Raw genomic sequence first — 18,768 nt, forward strand, 5'->3', positions numbered from 1 at the left:
TGTAATCGAACCCACAAATGCTGATGCTGCAGATACTCAACTGGTCTAAAGAAGGCCAGTTGTATTTGTTCTTTAAAATCAGGACAACAGTTTTCAGCTGTGCTAACATAATTGCAAAAGGGTTTTCTAACGATCAATTAGCCTTTTAAAATGATAAACTTGGATTAGCTAACACAACGTGCCCTTGAAACACAGGAGTGATGGTTGCTGATAATGGGCCTCTGTACACCTATGTGTAACGCTCGTCCTCGTCTGAGGAGCAAGGATCGGACCAAAATGCAGCGTATTGAGAAGACATAATCTCGTTTATTTAAACGAAGACGAAGAACACTTGAACTACAAAATAACAAACGACGTGAACAGACCTGAATTTGAGAACAAAACACATGAACAGGACGGCGCACACACGAACGAAACGAAACAGTCCCATGTGGTACTGACACAGGAACAATCACCCACAAACAAACAGTGAGAACAGCCTACCTTAATATGGTTCTCAATCAGAGGAAACGTAAAACACCTGCCCCTAATTGAGAACCATATCAGGCTAATACATTGAACCCAACATAGAAACACATAACATAGAATGCCCACCCCAACTCACGCCCTGACCATACTAAACAAAGACAAAATAAAGGAAATAAGGTCAGGAATGTGACACTATGTAGATATTCCATAAAAAAGATGCAGTTTCCAGCTACAATAGTCATTTACAACATTAACAATGTCTAAATTGTATTTCTGATCAATTTGAAGTTATTTTAAATGGACAAAAAATTAGCTTTTCTTTCAAAAATAAGGATATTTCTAAGTGACCCCAAACTTTTGAACGGTAGTATACATAGAAAATGACTCAAGTAAAAGTCAGTCACCCAGTAAAATACTACTTGAATAAGTCTTAAAGTATTTGGTTTTAAATATACTTATATCTAAAGTATATGTAATTGCTAAAACATACTTAAGTATAAAATGTAAAATTCCTTATATTAAGCAAACCAGACGACACAATAAAAACGGATAGCCAGGGGCACTCCAACACTCAGACATTTACAAAAGAAGCATTTGTGTTTTGTGAGTCTGCCAGATCAGAGGCAGTAGGGATGACCAGGGATGTTCTCTTGATTAGTGTGTGAATTGGACCATTTTCCTGTCCTGCTAAGCATTCAAAATGTAACCAATACTTTTGGGTGTTAGGGAAAATGTATGGGGTAAAAAGTATGGGGTAAAAAATATATTTTTTTAAAGGAATGTAGTAAAAATAATACGAAATCATAAAGTACAGATACCCCAAAAAATAAGCAGTTGGCCTACTTTAAAGTATTTGTACTTAAGTACTTTACATCACTGCTTTGTGGTAACTGCCCTCTGGACCACCATAATCACAACGTTTTTCAACTGGTCGTTCATTAATACCGTAAAGTCTCTCCCGCGCGTGAGATACCTCTGCCCCGTATTCTTGCACGGTAGTCTACTACATACATTAAGGGTGTAGGCTTTTCACTAGGAACTAAATGGAACTATTTTATTTTGTCCAATAGAAACTCTCATTTTCCGTTTCTACATTGTAGCTATGAATTCACCCTATATAAATTGGCTTTAGCGGACGTTGTTAGTCACGCACCCACCGGCAACTGAAAAAGTAACGTTAGCCTACTCCAGCACTTCAAAAGTTGTAGCTGTTTCCCGCAAAGATTTACAACGTCCAGGAACCGAGATTACACACAGGTATGTCTTGAAGAGAAAGGATGTCAATAAAAAAACTACTTTTAAATAAATCGGACTAAATGTCATTTGTGCATGCAAACTCGTCGCCTTTCGTCGTTTAAAAAAAAAAAAAGAGCGAAGTTTATATTCCTCAAAGTTATTGGAAAAGTTACGTTTTTTCCGATTCTAAGACAAAAGTTCATAAAATGGAATTCTTGAAAATAAAGTTTTAGGATTTCTTCTTGGAAATGTACATAGCTGTCCTAAAGTTAACGTTAAACCCTTGTCTTGACTGGATAACGTTACTTGTCGTAACCGTTAACGTTTTACTTGCGCCACTACCACATACACACAGTTGGCTACCTGACATTTAAATGCAGCAAGAAAACTAATTCAACGCGCATAGCTAGCTAGTAATAAACTATATATTACAATATTATAGAAGTGTTAAATAGCTAGCGTCAGCTCGTCAATTTGCAAAGAGGAACTTGGCTAACGTCGTTAGCTACGTTGGCTAATGTCGTTACGCGTTAGCTGTGCATGCTAACTTAGTCCCTCTACCACGGTCTCCTATAATGCACAACACTTTCTCATCCAGCTGGTTCACATGACTAGTCTATACATTTCCTTGGTTATCCGTTTTTAATATAGCTTAGTCGGATGGCTATAATGTGTGAAAATTACGTTGTTTTTTTTTGTATAAAGGATTCGCGAGTCAACAAAAAATAAATATTCTCGAGACCAAGCAGATAAATAAAATGGAACACTTTATTATAATGGGCCAAATCCTATCATCCCTGTGACACAGGTTTATTGATTCTGGCAGGGGCGAGATGTTCGGCACAGCACCGGTCCCTGGTATGCTGGTAGCACGATTGCGGATGATTTGTTTTCAAAATAAGAGTTGCCCTGCAAAGACATGCTACATGTATATATTTATATATATATATATATATATAATACTATGGTCTCGACTAACCAAATATGATACGTTTTGGAGGGTGACTGTAGTGCATACCATGCAGCACTTGTTCAGCACCCCCTCCATAGCCCCCAATGCAAGACACTGTAATAGACTGTACATGGGATACATATATTGGCATATACAGTACACACCTTTCTAGCTGTTCCCGCTTAAGTGGGGTGGGAAATACTCAGTAGGGTCCCTGCTAGAGGTCGAACGAATATGATTTTTCAACGCCGATACTGATTATTGGAGGATCAAAAAATACAGATTAATCGGACAATTTTATTTATCTTTGTAATAATGACAATTAGAACAATACTGAATGAACACTTTTATTTTAACATAATACATCAAATCATTTTAGTCTCAAATAAGTAGTCAAACATGTTCAATTTGGTTTAAATAATGCAAAAACACAATGTTGGAGAGGAAAGTAAAAGTGCAATACAGTTCAAGTCGGAAGTTTACATACACCTTAGCCAAACACATTTAAACTCAGTTTGCCTGGCTCGTTGCGAACTGTGTGAAGACCATTTCTTCCTAACAAAGACCGTAATTAATTTGCCAGAATTTTACATAATTATGACATAACATTGAAGGTTGTGCAATTTGTTTCTCCAACCACTCCACAAATTTCATGTTAACAAACTATAGTTTTGGCAAGTCTACTTTGTGCATGACACAAGTAATTTTTCCAACAATTGTTTACAGACAGATTATTTCACTGTATCACAATTCCAGTTGGTCAGAAGTTTACATACACTAAGTTGACTGTGCCTTTAAACAGCTTGGAAAATTCCAGAAAATTGTCATGGCTTTAGAAGCTTCTGATAGGCTAAATTACATAATTTGAGTCAATTGGAGGTGTACCTGTGGATGTATTTCAAGGCCTACCTTCAAACTCAGTGCCTCTTTGCTTGACATAATGGGAAAATCAAAAGATATCAGCCAAGACCTCAGAAAAAAATTGTACACCTTCACAAGTCTGGTTCATCCTTGGGAGCAATTTCCAAATGCCTGAAGGTACCACGTTCATTTATACAAACAATAGTACGCAAGTATAAACACCATGGTACCACGCAGCCATCATACCGCTCAGGAAGGAGACACGTTCTGTCTCCTAGAGATGAATGTACTTTGGTGCGAAAAGTGCAAATCAATCCCAGAACAACAGCAAAGGACCTTCTGAAGATGCTGGAGGAAACAGGTACAAAATTATCTATATCCACAGTAAAACGAGTCCTATATTGCAACTGCACATGGGGACAAAGATCGTACTTTTTGGAGAAATGTCCTCTGGTCTGATGAAACAAAAATAGAACTGTTTGGCCATAATGACCATCGTTGTGTTTGGAGGAGAAAGTGGAGGCTTGCAAGAACACCATCTCAACCGTGAAGCATGGTGGTGGTAGCATCATGTTGTGGGGGTGCGATGCTGCAGGAGGGACTGGTGCACTTCACAAAATAGATGGCATCATGAGGCAGGAAAATTATGTGGATATATTGAAGCCACATCTCAAGACATCAGTCAGGAAGTTCAAGCTTGGTTGCAAATGGGTCTTCCAAATGGACAATGACTCCAAGCATACTTCCAACGTTGTGGCAAAATGGCTTAAGAACAACAAAGTCAAGTATTGGAGTGGCCATCACAAAGCCCTGACCTCAATCCTATAGAAAATTGGTGGGCAGAACTGAAAAAGCGTGTGCGAGCAAGGAGGCCTACAAACCTACACCAGCTCTGTCAGGAGGAATGGGCCAAAATTCACCCAACTTATTGTGGGAAGCTTGTGGAAGGCTTCCAGAAACGTTTGACACAAGTTAAACAATGTAAAGGCAATGTTACCAAATACTAATTGAGTATGTAAACTTCTGACCCACTGGGAATGTGATGAAAGAAATAAAAGCTGAAATCATTCTCTCTACTATTATTCTGACATTTCACATTCTTAAAATAAAGTGGTGATCCTAAAAAGGGAACTTTCACTAGTATTAAATGTCAGGAATTGTGAAAAACTGAGTTTAAATGTATTTGGCTAAGGTGTATGTAAACTTCCGACTTCAACTGCATAAACTCGGCAAAAAAAGAAACGTCCCTTTTTCACGACCCTATCTTTCTTTTCAAAGATAATTTGTAAAAATCCAAAAACTCCACAGATCTTCATTGTAAAGAGTTTAAACACCGTTTCCCATGCTTGTTCAATGACCCATAAACAATGAATGAACATGCACCTGCGGAACGGTCGTTAAGACAGTAACAGCTTACAGACGGTAGGCTATTAAGGTCACAGTTATGAAAACGTAGGACACTAAAGAGGCCTTTCTACTGACTCTGAAAAACCAAGAAATATGCATGCCAGCAAAGCCACAACACTAAACAATACATTAATTGCACTATAACGGTGACAAACGGTGCCCACAAACTGTTAGGGCCTACATGAAGCTGTCCCAACACCTTACCACTGCTACACTTGGCTTTCAGCGGAGCCTTGTTTGGCAGCAAAACAGTTCATTCTGCCTTTAAAAAAAACACATCTGATATGGCAGACTTGCTTAAGCAAATGTGGTTTCTAATGACATTTGAGATATACAAACTATGGCATAAGGGGACGATAAGAGGCCATCCGTAATTGGATTAAGATATTAATGAGCGTGCGACAGACGTAGTCATTTTCTTTGATTAGCACTTGAAATGTACAGCAACAATTCAGAACATGGGCCGTTCTTACAGTGTACTCCCTGTACAACAAGTCAGAACCGTAGGATAAATAAAGGGGCATATAAACAGACAATGAAAGCTCTTACACTATTCAATTATTACATTTCTCTAAAACAGTTAATAGGCTACATGTGCACCACCAAGCTAGAACAGTAGGCGAAATTAAGAGGTGAAACTAGACCAAATAATTATTAGGGTGAGGCACGTTGAACACCGTTTGGGTCTTTGCATGTCAAAAAAGATACGTCATAACATTATTTTAAGCGTTTAAATAATTTTTTAATTTGACACGTCAAATAACACCGTTCTATTATAGAATTGTGTGTGTGTGCTGAATTTTCACGTTAGCCAAGCGCCACCACTATCAGTAGCGCTGTCAAAGTTGTACAAAAAAAGCTAGCAAACAAGCACACACCGGCCACGAACGATGTGTTTACAATGCCGCGTTGGTGAAAATGGACTACATTTTTAGGGTGAGGCACATGGGTCACTAACAGCTTACGACACAATACACATTACTTTCTTAGCTACAGTATACATATCTCCCTTGCATATTGCATTTTATGCAGCAGCATATAAGACATTTTTGGACTCACCTTGTGAGGTGGTGCGGTGGTCCTTTTGTGGGCTAATTTTGTCATCAGTCTGGCATTCTCTGGATTTATGGTGGGAACTAAAAAAAACACAGCCACTCCATTTCAGACCCCTTGAATTTTTCCACATTTTGTTAGTTTCCAGCCTTACTCTAAAATTGATACTTTTTTTTTGTTCATCAATCTACGCACAACACCCCATAATGACAATGTAAAAACAGGTTTAGAATTTTTTTGCCATGTAGAAATAAAACAAACTTTGAGGCATCTTTGGCAGCAATTAGTCTTGAGGTTTCTTGGGTATGATGCTACAAGCTTGGCACACCTGTATTTGGGGAGTTTCTCCCATTCTTCTCTGCAGATCCTTTATATAGACAGGTCTTTCCAAATCATGTCCAGTCAATTGAATTTACCACAGGTGGACTCCAAGTTGTAACAACATCTCAAGGATGATCAATGGAAATCGGATGCACCTGAGCTCAATTTTGAGTCTCATAGCAATTGGTCTCAATAGTTATTTACATAAGGTATTTCAGTTTTTATTTGTAATACATTTGCAAAAAATTCTAAACCCGTCTTCACTTTGTCATTATGGGGTATTGTGTGTAGAATATGGGGTATTGTTGAGTTACAGACTTATTCTACTCACAATGTGGAAAAAGTCAAGGGGCACTAATTCATATCCAATATCTAAATGATTCATAGTATGACCATCTTAAAACAATTCCATATGTTAGCTTAGCTTCCGCCCCAAGTATTACACTCTAAAGTATGTCACAGAGGTCTATTGCAAGAAAAAAACTACATTTTTCAGTTAATGTCCATTATCGCCAATTGAGATCCTTCACTTCGGACAAGGGCATTTCCAAGCATAGAGGCGACATGGAAATTAATAATATTGAAAGTATTCTGAAAGTCCCAAAACAAATATATTCCTTATTAAATTCCCCTAAATGTTAAGCTCAGATATAAAGCAACAAAATACAAAAATGTAAACTATAAAAGTAGTGTCCCTGCCTGACAAGGATTGTCCCGAATTTCAAGAATCTCTGAGCGAATTTCCTGCTATTCTACACATTTTGCCATGAGGCTGAGAGAAAATGTTGCAATTGTAAAGCTAATTTCCTGTAATAAAACACTTAATCATGGCTTATGACGTGTTCATATACTATCTGGGGGGCCCCCCTAAAGCTCGTAGGCTCCCCAACTTTGTGTGCGAGGTGGGCTTCTTCCAGTGAAAATGGTTAATGACGCATAAGTAGTTAGAACTGCCCACGATATGGTTTATGATTGAATGTAAAATGCGATCCATATAGGAAGATAATCTTGTACCGGTAATATGGGTCAGCTTTATTGACCTGGTTGGGCGAGAAGCAAACAGTTTTTCTGTAGTAATGGTGCAACCATGACTCTATCGAATCTGCACTTGCTTTTTTTTCTCTAGCGCACTCGGAAACAACGGTACAGCTACGCTTTATTACAACAAGTATTATCTGGGAGACTTTCTTTCCTAGCCGCACAGTACTCCCAAAATAAAATTCCTGGTCTCGCACCTAAGTATTTTGATGCATATGCGATCAAATGGGTCACACTTTAGAGCCCTGCAGCCAAGTATTCTTTTCAATGGGAATATGCCATAGTATGTCTTCCAGTTATAGACCTATCTTAGATCTACAGTAGGCTAGGTATCTTATTTTCCAATTAGGCCTAGGTCATATAATCTCACATTTATTGTTTTAAAGAATGTCTATATTCAACCAGCAGAAGTAAATATTTTTGTTTAAAATTCATTTTTTTGTCATAAATGTTGCAAGAGGAAGTATACATTAGTTTGTTGTTATCTAAAACCAGATATACCTGGTCTATCAGAGCCTACAGGGCTTTTTATCCATTTAGAATGCATATTCTTTCAATAAAACTGACAAACCTGTGTGACCAACCGGGGGATTATGTACTGTATACTATGATATCTGCATGCCATCACAGTTTGAGTTTCATTTGTTATCTCTTATAGATTATCCATGGCACGTGGTGGTACTGAATGCGATAGCCCTGTGGTGCATAGGGAGAGGGAATGCCATACCATGCAGAAACTCAAGTAAGTGTGTGTTCCATGTATTAAAAAACATTGAGTTGGGATTGGGAACAACTCCAGGGCTTTGGATAAGTGGAACATATGGTTTTTACTTGTCCAATTGACAATTATTTAACAAAGCACTCGTGTGACTAAGGCTCAATTAATTTCTCCCAATCTGTTTGCTACAGCCAACGCACTGGACATATTCACATAGCATAGTGATAGATGGCGCCACCGTAATTTAAATTCAGAAATTGGGAGTTGAGTGCACCACATCAAATCTGGAGGCCACTTAAAAATTAAAAATAAAGGTTTTATAATAAAATAAAAAAAATCTAGTTCTGATCAGAGTAATTTTTGATGTTGTGAGTTATTTATTCGTTTTTTACTTGCCGCGGACAAGCCTTGATGTCCAGCCCTGAACCCCATAGAAAGACAAGCGCTAACATGGCAAATAGTTATAATATTAGTTAATATAATTATAAAATATTCATTTGTTTCCCTTTTTTTTTTTTTCTCTCCAAGATTTGCACAGGAAACGAGTACATTGCCTAAAAAGAGCCATGCGTTGCCGACCTGCACCAGTGATGATGGCCCTATAGTTTGGGGGTTTTCTGAAGAACGACCCATAAATAAAATAGGAAAATCAACAAATAAAAAATGGTATAACAATGCAGAGCTAAAGCAGAGCCTTAGGGAGACTGGGGTGGAGAAAGGTGTAGAGGAAAAGGCAAGCACTGCAAATGGGGAAAGTAGTGGAGGGAATGTTGAAGAGTTGAAGGGGGATATAGCTGAAAATGAACTGGAGGAAAAGAGTGATGCTTTAGTTGTACAAGTAGAGTATGTGGGTGACAAAGCCAGTGTGGAGTACAGAGAGGGAGATGGTCTTGCCCCAGGGGGAGTAGAGGAGGTGACTGAGATGGCTGCTAAGGTGGAGTTTGAAGATGGGATGAGAGCTGAGATGAAAGGGGGAAAGGGGACAGACCGTTATGAGTCAGGGGAGGAGGTCGTCGCTGAGAGGGCTGTGAAGAGAGAGATTGAAGAGAAAGATACAGAGGGAAAACGCATCCTAGAGAAAGAACACAAGGTGGCTCCCAAGAGGAAGAATATAAGGAAACGCAGACGATCAGCCAAACCTCAACGTGACAAAGAGGCAAATTCCAGTGCTTCCTTTGTAGAGACCGTTCTCTTATGGCTGTTGACGGTTTTCCTATGGTGGCAGGCCTTCTCGTCAAGGAAGTTCCCTTTGTCCGTATGTAAGTTGTAAGATACACTGCATTCGGGAAGTATTCAGACCCCTTTTTCCACATTTTGTTACGTTACAGCCTTGTTCTAAAATGGATGTCACTTTTTCTCTCAAATCTACACACAATACCCCATAATGACAAAGCAAAAACAGGTTTTGAGATTTTTTGTGTGCAAATCTCTGAAGAAAAAAAACGTAGCACATTTACTTAAGTATTCTGACCCTTTACTCAGTACTTTGTTGAAGCACCTTTGGCAGCGATTACAGCCTTGTCTTCTAGGGTATGACGTTACAAGCTTGGCGCACCTGTATTTGGGGAGTTTCTCCTATTCTTCTCTGCAGATCCTTTCAAACTCTGTCAGGTTGAATGGGGAGTGTCGCTGCACAGCTATTTTCAGGTCTCTCCAGAGATGTTTGATGGGGTTGATGTCCGGGCTCTGGCTGTGCCACTCAAGGACATTCAGAGACTTGTCCCAAAGCCACTCCTGTGATGTCTTGGCTGTGTGCTTAGGGTCATTGTCCTCTTGGAAGGTGAACCTTCGTTTCAGCCTGAGGTCCTGAGATCTCTGGAACGGGTTTTCATCAAGGATCTCTCTGTACTTTGCTCCGTTCATCTTTCCCTCTATCCTGACTCTGAGTGGACTTCTAGTCCGACTCAGGGGCGTGCACACCACCCACTGCTTCCGAGCATATTACTCGCTAATGTTCAGTCTCTCGATAATAAAATTGACGAGCTCAGGGCGAGGATTTCCTTCCAGAGAGACATCAGGGATTGTAACATACTCTTTTTCATGGAAACATGGCTCTCTTGGGATATATTGTCTGAGTCTGTACAGCCAGTTGGGTTCTCAGTTCATCGCGCAGACAGGAGTAAAGAACTCTCCGGGAAGAAGAAAGGCGGGGGTGTATGCTTCATGATTAACTACTCATGGTGTGATAACATACAGGAACTCAAGTCCTTTTGTTCACCCGACCTAAAATACCTCAATCAAATGCCGACCGTATTACCTCCCAAGGGAATTCTCTTCGGTTATAGTCACAGCCGTGTATATTCCCCCTCAAGCTGATTCCACAACAGCCCTCAAAGAACTTCACTGGACTTTATGCAAACTGGAAAGCACATTTATTGTAGCTGGGGATTTTAACAAAGCAGATTTGAGGAAAACGCTACTGAAGTTATATCAACAATTTTTTTGAAGTACTTGTGCTGCTAAAACACTCGACCATTGCTACTCCGACTTCCAGGATGCCTACAAGGCCCTCCCTTTCCCTCCTGCAAATCTGATCCTGCCTTCCTCCCTTCCTATAGGCAGAAACTCAAACAGGAAGTACCTGTGCTAAGGACTATTCAACGCTGGTCTGAACAATTGTAATCCATGCTTCAAGATTGTTTTGATCACGTGGACTGGGATATGTTCCAGGGTAGCCTCTGAGAATAACAGCCGAATATACTGATATGGTGACTGAGTTTATCAGGAAGTGTATATTAGATATTGTACCCACTGTGACTATTAAAACCTACCCTAACCAGAAACTGTGGATAGATGGCACCATTCGCGCAAAACTGAAAGCGTGAACCACCGTTTTTAACCATGGCAAGGTGACTGAGAATATGGCCGAATACAAACAGTTGTTCCCTCAAGGCAATCAAACAGACAAAACATCATTATAGAGACAAAGTGGAGTCACAATTCAACGGCTCAGACACGAGACGTCTGTGGCAGGGTCTATAGACAATCACGGACTACAAAGGGAAAACCTGCCACGTTGCGGATAACACTGTACCACCGACGCGGCCCGCTACTACGGTTCTCCTTCTCCATGGCTGACGTGAGTAAGACATTTAAACATGTTAACCCTTGCAAGGCTACTGGCCCAGACGGCATCCCTAGCCTCATCCTTAGAGCATGCGCAGACCAGCTGGCTGGAGTGTTTACGGACATATTCAATCTCTCCCTATCCCAATCTGCTGTCCCCACATGCTTCAAGATGTCCACCATTGTTCCTGTACCCAAGAAATCAAAGGTAACTGAACTGACTATCGCCACCGTAGCACTCACTTCTGTCATCATGAAGTGCTTTGAGAGACTAGTCAAGGATCATATCAACTCCACCTTACCTGTCACCCTAAACCCTCTAAAATGTACTTACCACCCCAATAGATCCACAGACGATGCTATCGTCATCACACTGCCCTATCCCATCTGGACAAGAGGAATACCTATGTATGAATGCTGTTCATTGACTATAGCTCAGCATTCAACACCATAGTACTAGAGGTCGACCGATTATGATTTTTCAACACCGATACCGATTTTAGTTTTTTGTGTGTTTTTATTCTCTTTTTTTTCTTTAAAAAATAATAATATTTGTAATAATGACAATTACAACAATACTGAATTAACACTTATTTTAACTTAATATAATACATCAATAAAATCTATTTAGTCTCAAATAAATAATGAAACATGTTCAATTTGGTTTAAATAATGCAAAAACAAAGTGTTGGAGAAGAAAGTAAAAGTGCAATATGTGCCATGTAAAAAAGCTAACGTTTAAGTTCCTTGCTCAGAACATATGAAAGCTGGTGGTTCCTTTTAACATGAGTCTTCAATATTCCCATGTAAGAAGTTTTAGGTTGTAGTTATTATAGGACTATTTCTCTCTATACCATTTGTATTTCATATACCTTTGACTATTGGATGTTCTAATAGGTACTTTAGTATTGCCAGCCTAATCTTGGGAGTTGATAGGCATGAAGTCATAAACAGCGCAATGCTTGAAGCACAGCGAAGATCTGCTGGCAAATGCAGGAAAGTGCTGTTTGAATGAATGCTTACGAGCCTGCTGCTGCCTACCACCGCTCAGTCAGACTGCTCAATCAAATCATCGACTTAATTATAATATAATAACACACAGAAATACGAGCTTTAGGTCATTAAAATGGTCAAATCTGGAAACTATCATTTAGAAAACAAAACGTTTATTCTTTCAGTGAAATACGGAACCGTTCCGTATTTTATCTAACGGGTGGCATCCCTAAGTCTAAATATAGCTGTTACATTGCACAACCATCAATGTTATGTCATAATTATTATGTACAATTATGGCAAATTAATTACGGTCTTTGTTAGGAAGAAATGGTCTTCTCACAGTTCGCAACGAGCCAGGCGGCCCAAACTACTGCATAAACCCTGACTCTGCTTGCACAGAACGCAAGACACAATTTCCCTAGTTAAAAGAAATTCATGTTAGCAGGCAATATTAACTAAATATGCATGTTTAAAAATATACACTTGTGTATTGATTTTAAGAAAGGCATTGATGTTTATTGTTAGGTACACATTGGCACGACAGTGCTTTTTTCGCGAATGCACTTGTTAAATCACCCGTTTGGCGAAGTAGGCTGTGATTCAATGATAAATTAACAGGCACCGCATTGATTATATGCAACGCAGGACAAACTAGTAATATCATCAACCATGTGTAGTTAACTAGTGATTATGTTAAGATTGATTGTTTTTTATAAGATAAGTTTAATGCTAGCTAGTACCTTACCTTGGCTCCTTGTGGAGTGCAATGTAATCGGTCATAATCGGTGTCCAAAAATGCAGATCACCAATTGTTATGAAAATTTGAAATCGGCCCTAATTAATCGGTCGACCTCTACATAGTACCCTCCAAGCTCATCATTAAGCTCGGGGCCTGTCATGCCAAATGTACCCTGCCAAATAGTGTCTCCCTCTACGTCACAATGGGATTCGATAAAATATTAGCGTCCGTTGCTATTTCAACGTTGTGATGACCTAATGATTAGAATTTTGGAGATCATTACAGCCTAAATGTTATTTTCATCATCACTATGCAAACCAGGCTGATTTCAATAACATGGGCTGGATCAGTGGTTCCGTCATAGTACTCCGCCTTGTTGGAAAGATCAAATCTCCTTGAGGGATGCCATTTAAAGTGCAAGCTTCATACAAACAGAAAGCAGCTACAATAGCAGTTAGTTAGCTAACTTAGATAACATTAGCTAATTAAAACTGTCTGGCTGAGTTAAATGAGTAGCTAGCAATATCAATATAAAAACAGCTTAAATTATTTATGTTTAACAATATTTTCTTGAAGACAAATATATGGTAAAGAAAGTGTTCTCTTTACAGTCTTTTGGGTCCTCTGAAGCAGCAGGTTGTCACTGTCAAGAACAACGTTCTTGGAGAGCAATTCTGAGGAAATAATTTTGCGCGGACTGAGCGAGCGCTTCTGAGGTGAAATAGAACTAGAACTGCCGGCGTCCTCCTTCCTTCGACTGCTATGAGGTAACCAAGCAACCAGCTTAGTAACATGTTGGTTCATTACGTAATCTGGTCAGAATGTTGCAAATTCTAGCAACAGAAGTTAGAACTCATAGAATCCCATTGTGACATAGAGGGGGACAATATTTGACCAGGGGACATTATTTGGCATGCCAGGCCCTGGATCTGAACCCCGCCCTGTGCAACTGGGTCCTGGACTTCCTGACGGGCCGCCCCCAGGTGGTGAAGAGAGGAAACATCTCCACTTAGCTGATCCTCAACACGGGCCCCACAAGGATGCGTGCTCAGCCCCCTTCTGCACTCCCTGTTCACCCATGACTGCGTGGCCACGCACGCCTCCAACTCAATCAAGTTTGCAGACGACACAACAGTAGTAGGCCTGAATGGCAACAATGATGAGACAGCCTACAGGGAGGAGGTGAGGGCCCTGGGAGTGTGGTGCCAGGAAAACAACCTCTCACTAAACGTCAACAAAACAAAGGAGATGATCGTGGAAACAGCAGAGGGAGCACCCCCCATCCACATCGACAGGACCGCAGTGGAGAAAGTGGAAAGCTTCAAGTTCCTTTGTGTATATATCACTGACAAACTGAAATGGTCCACCCACATAGACAGCGTAGAAGGCGCAACAGTGCCTCTTCATCTTCAGGAGGCTGAAGAAATTTGGCTTGAAAAACCCTCACAAACGTTTACAATTGAGAGCAGTCTGTCGGGCCGCAACCACAGGGCTCTCCAGAGGGTGGTGCAGTCTTCTCAACGTATCGGGGGCAAACGACCTGCCTCCAGGACACTTACAGCACCCGATGTCACAGGAAGGCCAAAAGGTAATCAAGGACAACAACCACCTGAGCCGCAGCCTGTTCACCCCACTATCATATAGAAGGCTGTCAGTACAGGTGCATCAAAGCTGGAACCGAGAGAAGCTGTTTTTCAGTCTATCAAGGCCATCAGACTGTTAAATAGCCATCAGTAGCACCTTAGAGGCTGCTGCCCTATATACATAAACTTGAAATCACTGGCCACTTTAAAAATGTTTACATGTTTTGTATTATTCATCTCATATGTATATATTCTACTGTATCTTAGTCTATGCCGCTGCGACATTGCACGTCCAAATATTTATATATTCTTAATTCCATTCCTTTACTTTGGATTTGTGTGTATATTGAATTTACCACAGGTGGAACATCTCAAGGATGATCAATGGAAACAGGATGCACTTGAGATCAATTTTGAGTATAATAGCAAAGGGTCTGAATACCTATGTAAATAAAGTATTTGTTTTTTACATTTTTTATAAATTTGCAAAAATGTCTAAGCCTGTTTTTGCTTTGTCATTGTGTGTGTGTGAATTTTTATTTGATCCATTTAGAACAAGGCTGTAATGTAACAAAAAGGGAAGGGGTCTGAATACTTTGCAAATGCGTTGTATGTACATGTAAGATGTTCATCTTTGTGAGCCATGGTCTGGGTCAATTCTATTTGAATTTAGGAAGTAAACTGAAATTCTAATTCAACATTTTCTCAGAGAAGCATTGAGAATTGTAATTTCAGTTTACTTTCTGAATTCAAATGATGTGATCCATATGCTATAGATATGCCTGTAATATTTTGTTTCACTGTAGGGATTGTATTTTTGATATTCATGTCCAGGATGGCATGTGGCGTTGAGGGTCTCTTTATTGATACAAGCAACGGTGAGGATTGTTTTTTTTTTAGCAATACTTAATTGTTTTGTATATTTAGCAGAACAGGTATTTGTTGTGCCTTGTCTTTGTGTGCCATTGTAGATCACTGGAATGTGTCATGCATTGCATGTAAGAGTCCTGAGTGTGCTGCTGCTGTGAATAAGATATGGTGTGGGGAGGATGAGCTGTTGAAGGGTTTACCGATTCCACTCTGCACAAGCATTCCTCAAAAGCCGAAGACTGCTTGCCACCATGATGGTCGGGCATTTGTGCTTATGGTTAAGGAGGTCAACGAGTGTAATATGGAATATTTGGATAACCATGTCTCCTCTGAGAAGACAGGTAGACTTCAACTGAAGACATTTTTAACCATGTCCATGGTGAGCCTTGATGTTTTTAAATGTTTAACATTTATGCAACTTATTATGTTTCAGAGTGTCCACCATTGTTGGAGGCTATTCAAGGTATAAACAGTGAGTTTCTGTGCAAGGCAATGTCTCTGTCCATAGGGTCTGTCTGTGTGCAACAAAAACATGTTTGAGTTAACCTCAAATATTTAATTTTGATCGTTTTAGGGTTTGTGAGTCTTATTTTGTCTATTGTAATTCTCCCCTTGTTCTTTACACAGGCAACAACACTTTGTCACCCCCACCTCTCAATGGTGAGCTACATTAAAACAGAAGGGTTAGGTTTTAACTGTATTATTCTGAATTATAGCATGATTAACCTCAATCTCTGGTCTTCAACTGCTGAAGACCAGAGATTGCGTTCAAACGGCCCTGTTTGTACAATTAAACAATTGCGATTTTCTGTTCCCATAGGTTCATCGTCTGTAGGCGTCATTGTCGCATCAGTTCTTAGTAAGTTACACTTACATCTTAAATGGGATTCTTTTTGGGGGGGGGGCAAGCCTTTTGCTCCCTTGCTTCTTGCCGATGGAATGCTCGCCCTTACCCTCTGAGAGCCCCTCCACCAATCCAAACGTTTAAAATGGGCCTTAAAAACCCACTTTTACAGACTATTTCTCATAGGCCTAGTCCTAATCTGAAGTATTTTTAGCTATTGCAATAAAATGTTTTTGCCTAAGTAGAGCCTTGAGAAGAATTCTGAAATGAAAAGCACTATCCACGTTATGTTTATTGTAAATAATTGAGGGCTCTGTTACTGTTTTTCCTGTTGCCACTGGCATGGCTGGGGTTATTCCTTTGCTAGTATTGCTACAGTACTTCTACAGAATATGTCATGAATTTGTATATTTTGTGAAGCTGGTCTGGCCGGCATAACTAATAACAATGATTGCTTGAGGGTTAAGCTTTCATGCTGCTGTATCTGCTTCTGCTCTTGCCATGGTCTCCTGTATTCTTCTGCTTATTTCCTGGGCTTGAGTGCCTGACCCTGCAGGGATTATCCTGTTACGAGGTGACATGGTGAGATATTAGTTTCTTTAGAATATCTTCCACATTATATTCACCTGATACTTACTCAGTTCCATGTTGAAATTATTGCTTCATCTATAGTTCCAGGTGCAGTTTAGTACCATTAGAGCCTGCATGACTCCTCTCTAATGCTAGGATCACAGTATTAAGTCTTTGAAAGTAATGTTTATGATTAATTGGCACTCATCTCTGTCAGGCTTTGTTGGTGTCATTGGTGTCGTTGCAGTCTATTTGATCAGGTATGTTCTGTTAAAGTTGTTCTTAGTCGTGCTTAGACACACACAGATATTCATACTAGAACTTTCATAAAATATTCACTGTCTTTTAGAATAAGCTTTTATTCTCTCCGTTACAAGTTAAAACACTGCATCTGTCTCCCTACAGACAAAAGCATCAGGGTGCCAGTAGAAACCAGTAAGTCTAATATTTATGGTTTTAATCATAATCAGATGTAAGATATATTGAGTGATCACTGCTGCATGTTTTGCTGCAGAGATGAAGAGACTGAGATGAGTGGTCTGAACAACGGTACCAATCAGAATGGAGGTCCTGCCAATAGGTATAGTAGAGAACAATATTTGCCTACCTGGGGTGCGTTCAGTATGACCGAACGGTGTGCAAGGCTGAATTCAATGGAAACTATACTGTACTTAACGACCAATTGAAAAACGTAGTGATTATGATGACCCAGAGGGCGATTTCAAATGGTCACACCCATATTGATCAGGCTACAACACGCCGCACCCACCCAACGGGAGCAAACGTTCACCAAAGGTTGTTGAAGATTGCGCACCGTTTTGGAGAAACGTGCTGTTCAGTACGCACCATCACGCAACATAGCAAAAGTTGAAGCGAACTGAACACATCCCAGGTAATAGTAATGATATTGTATTTTGCTACTCAACATTGATTTGCCATGTCAATGACATGTATCTTGTTCCTTTAGAGACAATAATGAAGAGGTGGCTGTGAACATGCTTGAGAGCCCCCTGAGCCATCGCCAGCAATGAGGGCCCGTGGAGCTGTCTCTGGCAGCATGGTTAGCATAGAGACTATGCTACTGATTGTCCTTGCTCGTCTATGAAGTGTTTTTTTTTCTGTTCATGTGCCACATTTTGGACATCTTACATTTTCATTTCAACAGATAGTGCGTGTTTGTGTAACTCTTGTGTTTTCAACATATTTCAGTGCGGAACATAGATGGCATAAGACCCTGATTTTATTGATCAGGGAAAAGGGAATGCAAATTATTAAGGGAACTGCTTTGGGGCTACACATTTTTTGCTTTTTTCCATTCTATGGCTTACTTGTTCAAATAAATAAAAGAATGAATGAATGACAGTAGCCTAATTGTTGATCAACCAACCCTTATGTTAATTGCAGCAATTATATATGAATTATTCTACTTTTAATTGTAGCCTTCAAGATTTTGAGTGAACTCTGATTTGGTTTTCACATGCATTTCTTTATCCTCGCTAGCAGATTTGGAAAGTTCTATGTTGATACTTCACTTGAATAGCTGTAGAGACACGTGGCCTTATACATTTTTGATCATTATGTAAACTTTTTAGTAAGTTTGAGGAAATCCCCTTGTAACCTGTCATTGATAAAACCTCATAACACAAAATATGTGTGTTTAACATTCATTAAACCCTACCAGCTGTTCTTCGTTGACTGCTTTAGGAGGAGAAACTTTAATGCACCATTCACATTGGCGTTTGAAGTGGAATGACACCCTGGTGCAGCGATCAAGAGTGTCCCAACAGCAGTACAGGGGGAAGGTCTTGTCGGTGAGGTGTGGGAATAGGTTCTCTGACCTTAGTACAACACCAATCAAGAGGTTAGGTTCTCCCCTGGTCGCCTAAAATATGTTTTACTCAGGTAGGCCTATTTTTTGGGGGCGGGGCATTTGTATTTTCTTGACTGCATAATTATTTAGTCACTGACTGTCTGTCTGACTTAGTGGTGGGGACACTACTTTGAAAATAGTTTAACAAGCTACCAATTACTTCACACTGGAAACAC

At 39.8% G+C, this 18,768-nt stretch overlaps 1 protein-coding gene across 16 annotated transcripts; it reads left to right on the top strand.

Moving 5' to 3' along the window:
* The first annotated feature begins 1,427 nt into the window (after positions 1 to 1,427).
* Positions 1,428 to 18,370, top strand: LOC139545246 (uncharacterized). 16 transcript variants are annotated; one of them, XR_011669015.1, is made up of 13 exons: positions 1,428 to 1,725; positions 7,995 to 8,078; positions 8,583 to 9,313; positions 15,245 to 15,316; positions 15,410 to 15,649; positions 15,742 to 15,780; positions 15,936 to 15,968; positions 16,129 to 16,167; positions 16,620 to 16,734; positions 16,940 to 16,982; positions 17,128 to 17,157; positions 17,237 to 17,302; positions 17,690 to 18,370. XR_011669015.1 is itself a non-coding variant. In XM_071352808.1 (12 exons), exons 2-12 carry the CDS (start codon positions 8,002 to 8,004, stop codon positions 17,751 to 17,753), a joined length of 1,434 nt encoding a protein of 477 aa, XP_071208909.1. In that variant the 5' UTR covers positions 1,431 to 1,725; positions 7,995 to 8,001; the 3' UTR covers positions 17,754 to 18,370. The 16 variants fall into 16 exon arrangements, 13 of the variants coding, with proteins under 13 accessions (XP_071208914.1, XP_071208912.1, XP_071208913.1 ...); XR_011669016.1 differs by having other exon boundaries at positions 1,429 to 1,725; positions 15,742 to 15,771; XM_071352808.1 differs by lacking the exon at positions 16,620 to 16,734 and having other exon boundaries at positions 1,431 to 1,725.
* Positions 18,371 to 18,768: the final 398 nt, after the last annotated feature.

The sequence above is a fragment of the Salvelinus alpinus genome, chromosome 19 (assembly GCF_045679555.1).
Source record: "Salvelinus alpinus chromosome 19, SLU_Salpinus.1, whole genome shotgun sequence".
NCBI lineage: Eukaryota > Metazoa > Chordata > Actinopteri > Salmoniformes > Salmonidae > Salvelinus > Salvelinus alpinus.